This window comes from Megachile rotundata, chromosome 6 (assembly GCF_050947335.1).
Source record: "Megachile rotundata isolate GNS110a chromosome 6, iyMegRotu1, whole genome shotgun sequence".
Taxonomy (NCBI): Eukaryota; Metazoa; Arthropoda; class Insecta; order Hymenoptera; family Megachilidae; genus Megachile; species Megachile rotundata.
This window is the reverse complement of record NC_134988.1, coordinates 14,750,500-14,760,590: the sequence shown is the minus strand read 5'-3', so window position 1 is coordinate 14,760,590 and position 10,091 is coordinate 14,750,500. Positions and strand designations below refer to the sequence as shown.

General features: G+C 38.5%; 2 protein-coding genes across 4 annotated transcripts; both read right to left on the bottom strand.

The window, feature by feature from the left end:
* Window positions 1-3,212: 3,212 nt before the first annotated feature.
* Window positions 3,213-7,023, bottom strand: Eth (ecdysis triggering hormone). Of its 2 annotated transcripts, none has more exons than XM_012287637.2 (6): window positions 6,989-7,023; window positions 4,920-4,984; window positions 4,493-4,668; window positions 4,339-4,420; window positions 4,183-4,240; window positions 3,213-3,398 (listed from the first exon to the last, which is right to left on the bottom strand). In XM_012287637.2, the coding sequence occupies exons 2-6, from the start codon at window positions 4,966-4,968 to the stop codon at window positions 3,329-3,331; spliced, it is 435 nt and encodes a 144-aa protein (XP_012143027.2). In that variant the 5' UTR covers window positions 4,969-4,984; window positions 6,989-7,023; the 3' UTR covers window positions 3,213-3,328. The 2 variants fall into 2 exon arrangements, with proteins under 2 accessions (XP_012143027.2, XP_003704398.2); XM_003704350.3 differs by having other exon boundaries at window positions 4,183-4,276; window positions 6,989-7,021.
* Window positions 7,024-8,380: 1,357 nt separating this feature from the next.
* On the bottom strand, window positions 8,381-9,656 carry SIFa (neuropeptide SIFamide). Of its 2 annotated transcripts, none has more exons than XM_012287638.2 (3): window positions 9,505-9,656; window positions 8,903-9,057; window positions 8,381-8,701 (listed from the first exon to the last, which is right to left on the bottom strand). In XM_012287638.2, the coding sequence occupies exons 2-3, from the start codon at window positions 9,030-9,032 to the stop codon at window positions 8,610-8,612; spliced, it is 222 nt and encodes a 73-aa protein (XP_012143028.1). In that variant the 5' UTR covers window positions 9,033-9,057; window positions 9,505-9,656; the 3' UTR covers window positions 8,381-8,609. The 2 variants fall into 2 exon arrangements, with proteins under 2 accessions (XP_012143028.1, XP_003704264.1); XM_003704216.3 differs by lacking the exon at window positions 9,505-9,656 and adding an exon at window positions 9,202-9,326.
* Window positions 9,657-10,091: the final 435 nt, after the last annotated feature.

The following is a 10,091-nucleotide window of genomic DNA, read 5'->3' as shown; positions in this document are numbered from 1 at the left end:
CTGTAACTCACAATGCTATAAAGTTCCAAATTCTCAAAGTCCTGTACTCCATAATCTTGCATTTCTAAAGTCTTAAACTTCCACAGGTGCAATCAAATCTATCGAACTCTGAACGATCTAAACTTTCTGAAGTTCCAAACCCATAAAGTTGCAAACTCCTAAAATCCCGAACTCTCAAATTCTAATCCTTCCAAATTCCCAAACTCTCAAACTCCCAAACTCCCAAATTCTAAAACTCTCAAATTCTTAAGGTCTCAAAGTCCCATAATCCCAAAGCCCTAAGCTCTCAAAGTCCCAACACTGCTAAAGTCCCAAACTCCCAAGTCCCAAATTCCCAAAGTCCCAAACTCTCAAATACTCAAAGTTTCAAAGTCCCATAATCCCAAGGTCCTAAGGTCCCAAAGTACCAACACTGCCAAAGTCCCAAACTCCCAAAGTCCCAAACTTCCAAAGTCCCAAACTCCCAAAGTCCCAAACTCCGAAGGCTTCAAACTCCCAAGAATGCGAAATCCCGAAGTCCCAAACTCCCAAGTCCTAAACTCTGAGAAGCCCAAACCCTTAATCTACCAAACTCCTAAATCCCCAAATCCCCAAATCCCCACATCCCCAAATCCCTAAATATCCAAATTCCCAAACTCCCAAATCTCCACACCCCCAGATTTCCAACCCTCAAATATCCAAGCTTCCAACCCACCAAAATTTTCAATTCCCGACGGACCTAAAATCTCAGACCCCCAAAACTATTCCCCCAAATCCCTTAACTACCCGTAACTCGTAAAGGTCTAAATGCGGCCCTGCCGAACGACGTCGCTCCGACAAAAATGGCAAAGTAGAAGCCTCAGAGCCGGCGTCCCGAGGGCGAAGGTTCTGCTTCGTGATTTCATGTCGACCACGAAGAAGGCATCTTCTTCGGAGATACAGTTACTCTGGCCGGCGATCTAACGCCGATCCGTTACGTAACACTCCTTGAAAACGCTCCGTGTCGGCTCGTCTCTCCGCCTTCTGTAGCTGACAGAGAACGCGCGTTACGTGCGGTTTCCTTAAATTGTTACGTGCAGAGCGTGGCCAGGACTCGTCCGCGTGTACCCGCAGCATCTCTGACACATCTCGCGGTCGAGCCTCTAGCGTGTGTTGCTTGCGCCACGGAAACGCGAGATTATTCGGCGAAAAATCGGCTGGCACACGGAAAGGTGAAAACGTCCTACGTGCGAATTATCCGCTGGCACGAGAACGAGGAGCACGAGTTTGAAGACTGAAAGAGAGAAGAGGATAGAATCCGGGATCTCTTCCTCGGAGTCTGAGTTTTGGTGCCGTTGTTACGGCACCCGTTCGCCACGGTAGTCATTACTCGAATTAAATAATACTCGGTATAATTATTTGGAAAGTTTACAGCGAGATGTATGGGGTCTCGAGGGAACACAGCGTGGCTTTTAATTACGCGGCTGATGCCAAGCTTCTTCCAGGATTACACGAGAGGGTAATTAGCCGATGTTTAGAAAGCCGGTCTATCGATGATGGGTTCGAAAAGATCGATTTCCAGAGCAAGGGAATCCCCTGTCTTTCATTGTTAACCCCATGGGAAGTGGCCGTTCGGAAGACGACTCTCTAGCACGGTTCGGTTAATGAATTAAAATTGCCGGTTGCGTAGCCGACTTCGCGTAAACACCGTGGCATTGATTTAAACACCGGGATTATTGTAATTACAACAATTTATTGTTTCGTGTGCACCAGAGGGCAGGAACATGGCGCTCGGAGAGCTGTATGTGGCGCTAGCTGTTGGTGGGAAGAGGAAGCTTTTCTTTTAAGATGGACTGCTGCCGCCATCTTGTTGTCAGTGGTTGAAATCGGATATTTTAGTAAAAATAGTTGAACCATCGTTTGTTAACTTTGTGCTACATATATTATTATAATGTCCTATAATTTATTTTCTGTACTATAGTTTTATTGGTCAGATCTTTTATTGGCTCTCTTTTTATTGGTCTTTGAACTAGTCTTTGACACAGTTCTTTTTTTTGTTCACGTTCAATTAGTTCAAAAAACAATTACACTCATAAAGAGATTACGTGACTCGTTTCTGTGAGACTCTTCTTACTCAGAGTCAAGATATCCACTTTTTATTATTTTAGAATTTAATGTTTTATGTCTTATCGACGGTAGATGAACTTGTTGGGTGTCGGAGGTTCCTAGAAATGATACGAAAGTGGCTCCCGAAGCTGCAAACCACCCACATTTCTAGCCAGCACGTGTTGCAAACTATCACGTGTCGACTCGAGGCTTGTCATTATAATAACCACTCTGGATACTAACATTGCATCTATTTAAAAAAAAAAAAATTGACTCATAGTCTAAAGAACAGCCTACTTTGCAATCATATATATGTATAAGTTCACAGTAAGAATTATAGTTCATCCGACAACAGATCAGATTGACTACAGATTGTATGTATCTCAAACATAAAAGATTGTGAATTGTTTTAAAGAAAACAGAAAAAATTCTACACCTTCTTTGTCGACTTAAAAATTTGTGTATAAATGAAAGATCAATATCGGTGTAGTTCGACTTTATACGGATGTAACAATCTTATAAGTAACCCCTTATTTATTTTGGACGGTTACAATACAGAGGGTTAGGGAAACATCTGCCATTATATTTTGGTAAAGAAAATTGGCAGATTATATGTCATTTATCGAACCTTCGACAGACCCTAACAATTTTACCTCGGAACGATGCAATGTATTCTTGTCAGAAATGGGGGAAACTTGAAAATTGGAAAAGGAACGCAGAATTTATTTTGTATTATGTGTATATTAAATGTTATACAACTTATATAGAAGATTAACAATATTGAACTACACAAAAATTATGATTTTATTATAATTGTAATGCCTTTACTTCGTGTTTTGACCACATTTCAAAGTTGAACAAAAAGGTAATTCGCTGAATTAAAATTAATACGCCATCGGTAGTCCACGCGTCAGAGAACACGTTAAAAAATACAAACGTTACGACATCTACCCCGTTATTATTTTCTTCAAAACATGTACAATAAGAAAATTATCGAAGCACGTGTCACTGCACCTGCGCCAGAACCAAGATCTACAAGGAACGTTTTCAATACTCGAAATTGGGGTGCGAACCCTCGTATCCCTCGTATTGCATGTGTTTAAAGCGGATCGAAGGGAGCAATGTTTGTAAAAAAAAATGAATGCATCTCCTATTTACACGTTTATTGTTCACAATATTTTTCCCAACACCTTACACCGACACAACAAGTAATAAGTATTATCTTCAATGGACACCGTAACTGGGTCGCAGCATTCCGTTTATGCTAATTCTCTGCTGGAGCCATACCCTCGTTCCCTGTCCTCTTCTTTCGCTCCCATATTTCGTTATCGATACTTTGGGAAACAGAAGTTAGCGTAATTTTTTAGGTCGTGACGGTAATTTGGGGGTTTTGGGAATTTTGGGATTTGGGAAGGGGAGGATTTTGGGAGTTGGGGAGATGGGGAATTGGAGAGTTGGGGATTTGAGAAGTTGAGGACTTAAGGGAGTTGGGAATTTGGAGATTTAGGGGAGTTGAAAATTTGGGGATTTGAGGATTTAGGAAATTAGAAATTTCGGGATTTGGGAATTGGGGGATGTGGGAATTGGGGAATGTGGGAATTGGGGGATGTGGAAATTGGAGGATGTGGGAATTGGGGGATGTGGGAATTGAGGGATGTGGGAATTGGGGAATGTGGGATTTGGGAAATATGGGAATTGGGGAATGTGAGAATTGGGGAATGTGGGAATTGGGGAATGTGGGATTTGGGGAATGTGGGATTTGGGGAATGTGGGATTTGGGAAATGTGGGAATTGGGGAATGTGGAATTGGGGAGTGTGGAAATTGGGGAATGTGGGAATTGGGGAATGATGGAATTGGGGAATGTGGGAATTGGGGGATGTGGAAATTGGGGAATGATGGAATTGGGGAATGATGGAATTGGGGAATGTGGGAATTGGGAAATGTGGGAATTGGGGAATGTGGAAATTGGGAAAAGTCGAAATTTGGAAGTGTAGGAATTGAAAAATGTAAAAATTTGGGCCTTTGAGAATTGGAAAAGCAGAAACTTGAAAATTGCAAAATTTTGCAAAATTGAGTTTCAACATTTCAAGACATATAATGACCCTTTCAACACTTACTCATCTGACGTGTCCTTGGAATATCCTGCCAAAGTTCGCCAGAGTTCTCGAGGTCCTTCTATTGCAAGAGGAAAATGTTGCCAAGACCATGCGTCTATTAATAACAATATATTATTGTTATAGTTTCAACAAGTTACTAATTTTTTAATTTTTTACCTTGAAGCTGTGGATAGTCCGCACGTCTCTTAATAGGTCTTGCGAAGGGTTCGTTATTAGCGTACGCTGGCCAGGATTCAGACTTGCAAATATACAAAAATGTACGTGACCAACTATAATATTATATAAATACAGCTATATTAATTATTAGTACCTGTGTATCGTGTCCTCCAATTTTTGGGATGTTCTGTCGAGACTTGAAGAAACCATCGTAACCGTCGCTTCGACCAACGCGAGGGATGTTCTTCGCGATTTTTAGAAAAAATGCTGGCACCTCGTCCGCTTTTGTTGCATTTTGACCAATCGATACCAGTGTGGCAAGAAGGAACGCTAGGAAAATTCAGTAAAAATATTTAAATTCTCAAACAACATAATGAACAAATAAATTTAAGTATTTATACTCTGAACATTTTATTAGAAATAATTCTTTGAAGAAGTCTTTCATTATATTTGTACTTTTCATTGTTCAAAAACATTTAAAAAGGAACTACTCTAATCAGTTAACTTACTTCTAAAAATCTCAAATTTATAATTAAAAATAAATAATAATATAACAAGAAATGCAACAAGTAAAAACTCACCCCCAACGACAAGTCCTCTCGCAGACGCAAAAGATCGTAAGACCACCATGATCGTCAACTTGAATCTAAAAAATCACCACACAGTTTATCAAAATCACTGGATAAATGATCGTAAACGAGTCTCGTAAATGTTATCAGTCGATCAGTCCGATTTCCTGTACGATCTCCATTGCTCGCGGAAACGGAAGATGTCGAGGTTCCTTGAGATACGATGCACGCGACACGCGTTCAACGACTGTACGCAGAAAACTGAGCGATTTTCCATTATCGCGAAAAGTGGACAGAATACTTGAAGACCGTGGGCGAGGAAATAGTGAAGTTTGCACGAAGAAGCCCCATCACATTTAAATATTCCGGATGTTTGTACTGGCATTTTCATGCGCGAAATCTATCGTGTGAGTTCTACGCGAATTCAACCTGACGCGGATCCACAAATCTTACGGATGGTGTGAATTTTCTATATATGTGGATTGGTTAAACATTTTTATGTGGATTATGTGGATTTGCAGTAGGTTGTGGTATTCTTTTAATTGGGGAAGATTAGTTGGATAGTGATTAGTTGGATGATTAGTATGGGTTTTATGGCCACCGATTTTGTGAGATATGGGTTGCAGTATTTATAGGTTGTGTTAGTTATGCAGTGAATTACTCACGCGATGTGTTACCTACTCGTTGTACTACTCGCGTACTGTATTACCCACGCGTTGCATTACCTACTCGTTGTACTACTCACGCATCGTATTCCCTACGCGTTACATTACCCACATATTGCACTACTCACGCACTGTATTACCCACGCGTTACATTACCCACATATTGCACTACTCACGCATTCTATTTCCCACGCGTTACATTACCTACTCGTTGTACTACTCACGCACTGTATTATCCACGCGTTACATTACCTACTCGTTGTATTACTCACGCACTGTATTACCCACGCGTTGGATTACCCACATATTGTACTACTCACGCACTGTGTTACCCACGCGTTACATTACCTACTCGTTGTACTACTCACGCACTGTATTACCCACGCGTTGGATTACCCACATATTGTACTACTCACGCACTGTGTTACCCACGCGTTACATTACCTACTCGTTGTACTACTCACGCATCGTATTCCCCACGCGTTACATTACCCACATATTGCACTACTCACGCACTGTATTACCCACGCGTTGCATTACCCACATATTGCACTACTCACGCAATGTATTACCCACGCGTTACATTACCTACTCGTTGTACTACTCACACATCGTATTCCCCACGCGTTACATTACCCACATATTGTAATACTCACGCACTGTATTACCCACGCGTGGGATTACCTACACGTCGTACTACTCGCGCATCGTATTGCCTACGCGTTACATTACCTACACATTATACTACTCACGCATTGCGTTACCCCCGCGTTACATTACCTATGTGTTGCGTTATCCACACGTTGTACTACTCACATATTGTATTACCATGCTATCCTACATATGTGTTATATTACCTACTCTGTATTACTCACGTGTTACATTACCTACTCTGTATTACTCACGTGTTATATTACCTACTCTGTGTTACTCACGTGTTACATTACCTACTCTGTATTACTCACGTGTTACATTACCTACTCTGCATTACTCATGTGTTACATTACCTACTCTGTATTACTCGCGTGTTACATTATCTACACCGACGTTGTACTCACACATACTCCCTATACTCCCTATACACTATACTCTCTATACTCCCTGTACACAGTACTCCCTATGCACTATATTATTCACTCATCAAGCAACGCAAAAACTGCAAAATAAAAACAGTCTCCCTTCATAATTAATTTCCCAAAAATTTCACAACCCGAAACCATCCCTTCCGAATTATTCCGTCACTGAATAAAATCAACCACTTTCGACATAAAAGCTTCGAATTCGATTTTATAGATGTACGGAATTCACATACGTTATATGTACATATGTCACATGTAACGGAGGAAGCCAGACGTAAACCGTAGAAAATTGAAAAGCGTTTGAAATGTCCATGTCGAGAAACAGGCTAACACTTACCTTGCGGTGGTCGCGGTACACTGAAATAAAATCGACAGGTATCACTGTATTTATAACAGGATTTAGGGATTAATTAAGTATTTCGATCATGTCGATCTGCTGTCGTATTGTCGAGGTTGCTTGTTGCTCCCCTATGCTGTTGTCGAATAAATTTCTCGATGAACGAATTCGACCGAGAAATAATTGTCTGATTTCGAGATAATGGATCGTTACAAAAAGTAACAGATTTATTGCATTTTAAACGTTTGTGTTTTTTGGTGTTTCATATATTTTCGTACAATACTTTCGATGTTCTTTTTTGCATTTAACAAACGTGCTCTGTGAATACTGATTGAACGCTTTGGAGAATTGGAGAATCGAGACGTTTGGGTTTATTGTATATTATTTTGATATTGTATATTATTGAGTGAGGTAATGGAAAGGTATCTGTTTTATGGCGTTATTGATTTTTCGTGCATTCTCATTAATTTGCCAATTATTTTTCCGTTTATTTTTACGAAACACATTTTTCGTCTGGGAGTAACAGACAGCGTAACCCTTATCCCGGTAGGTGAATGAAACGTGCTTTCCATATCGAATCGTTCGATCTGCATTTCAGATATTGAAAAGAGTTTCGTTGAACTCCTGCGGGCTACGTAAATTACTTTAAATCGAGTGTTCTTTCTATCTTCCTTTCTTTCTCGAGAGGGACAGGATCATACGTCTGCTCTCGATAGCATTTCCATAGAATCAATGAACGACTAGTTGAAATGGGAATTTGGTTTATAGCAAGCGTCTTCATGTTGCTTCCTTTTGTACTAAATTTTACAATAAATCTCTGTATTTTATTTTGTAGATCTTTTTTGAAATCAATAAATCATTTTTTTCATGTGTTCTAATTTTTCAATTCTTTAGTCCTGACTTCTTAAAAGTTTAATAATTCATTTTCTATTGTGAACCATCTGTTCTCATTTTTTTAATGTGCCTTAATTTCTCAATTCTTTAGTCCTGACTCTTTAAAAGTTTAATAATTCATTTTCTGTTGTGAACCATCTGTTGTCATTTTTTTAATGTGTCTTAATTTCTCAATTCTTTAGTCCTGACTCCTTAACAGTTTAATCATTCATTTTCTTTTGAAAATTTAATAAAAATATTGTTCTTAGTTTGTATGACAAATATTGTTCTTACAAACTTGTTCTTAATTTTTATATATAATAATTTTATTTTGATTTTATGATTTTCCTAAAATAAATGATTACTAAAATTTTCTCTCAAAATAAATAAATAAATAGTCTAAAGTTTGATCTCATTTTTAACTTTTTCCTAAACTAAATGATTTGTTAAAATTTTCTTTTCAAAATGAATAATTCGGAAACAAAATATGAGGAGGTAATTAATGAAGGTTAGAATGAGTTCATTTAAATAAATAGTTTATTACGTTGAAACATTTACACAGTCATGTAGATTAAATTGTAAAAGCTCAATAATACACGAGGACGAGTGTTTTGGACGGTGCGACGAATCTCAAAGCGCCAGAAGAATCGATAAACGAGGAACTAGCAGAAGCGTTATCTTGATATTAGACGTTGATAAGATGATTAAGCGTTATTGATATTCGAAGCGGAGTGTTGGTTAAATGTGTTTAGTTGGAGTCCTGTCGGGAGAACCAGGCGTTGCATGTCTCGGCAACGGATTCGCAGACGGAGGACATGGCACGGTTGGTGATTTCGTAATCTGTGGAGTTAAGGATTGAAATTGTAGAGATTGCCAGCGAGAAGAAATGAGAAGAGTAAAATCTGAATCTATCGTTGGAACTATCATTTGGAATTATCGTTGAAAATTGAGAATTGTCGAAAAGAAGAAAATTTTGTGTTTGTATGATTTCGTAAAATTTTGTGTACGAGTATTTTGTTGAAATTTATTGTATGATCTTACCAGTGACGGTGCTGGATCGCTTGCCGAAGATGCTGCCGTTGAAGGGTGGTTTTCTGTAGGCAGCGTCGACGCTGATGGCGAGGACGAAGAGGGCGGCGACGATGGCGAGAACGAAGCGAGTGGACACCATTTTGATGGATTTAGTTGGGGGTTGTCTGCAATTAAACATTTTACACTAAGTAAAAATAGTAAAAGCTAAGTAAAAACAATTTAAATGAAATCGCTCGTTAGATGGAGACACAATAATCCAAAGATGTCAGAGTTAAAATAAGGAAACTGAAGATTGCAAGTTTACTTACTAGCTGAAGAACCGAGAAGACTTGTACTGTAGCTGATCAAGGAATGATGCTGTTAGGAGAAAAGCTCCGAGCTTATATACCATAGAAAGAAGTTAAAGACAAATGTTCCTATCAAATGCAGATATTGTACATTATACTCCATAAGAGATTATCGATCGGATACAAGATTAAAATCCTTTTTATGACTCTATCACCGTTGACTCATATGTCAGAAACTTGGTACGAGAATAAAGAAAGTTTACGTTTTAAAATAAAATATAAAATGTTAAAGCTTTGAAGAAATAATGTTGATAAAGATGGTACCTGTAGCTGGAGGATGTCTTCTCTGAAGGAAGGATGACTGTGTTCTGCTGTTTTCGGAAGACGGCTCAGCTTTTATAAGACGTCCACTGCACATCTTCGTACATGTTGTAATATTGTTATTGAATAACGTTGCAAGCTATCACGAACGTAACCCAATTACTGATGATTCTGATTGTCTTTGGTCTTCGGGGAAATAACGATCCTTTGCTGTACAGATATGGTGTGTACAAAAAACTGATGGGAGATTAATGAAGAATGCATTGGACTTATAAAATTGTATTTAATATTAATAACTTTCGAACTGTTTAATATTGTAGTATTTAATACTATTTAATATTTGAATAAGCTTTAATGTTGCAATCAGTTCTTCAAGTGAAATGTATCATTTTGGTAAATACGCTTTTGGGAAATATGACGACATGAAGATATGTCTGATGTGTAATAATTGTTGAATATTTATTCATATTATGTTGAGGTGGTTGTCTTCGCCATTTACTTATGTGTCGAATCCTACTGTATCATCTAAGACTATGACGTATTCTCAATTTAGAAGTGAGAATTACTATATTAAATTTTTCATTTTGTTT

Excerpts from the sequence above, each read along its gene's own strand:
- SIFa (XM_012287638.2), bottom strand. The coding sequence starts at position 9,032 with ATGGTGTCCACTCGCTTCGTTCTCGCCATCGTCGCCGCCCTCTTCGTC. Across the intron at positions 8,702-8,902 it reads GCGATCCAGCACCGTCACTG|ATTACGAAATCACCAACCGT; the intron begins GTAAGATCATAC and ends TTAACTCCACAG.
- Eth (XM_003704350.3), bottom strand. The coding sequence starts at position 4,968 with ATGGTGGTCTTACGATCTTTTGCGTCTGCGAGAGGACTTGTCGTTGGG. Across the intron at positions 4,421-4,492 it reads TTGGAGGACACGATACACAG|TCTGAATCCTGGCCAGCGTA; the intron begins GTACTAATAATT and ends TATATTTGCAAG. Across the intron at positions 4,277-4,338 it reads GGACTATCCACAGCTTCAAG|ACGCATGGTCTTGGCAACAT; the intron begins GTAAAAAATTAA and ends TGTTATTAATAG.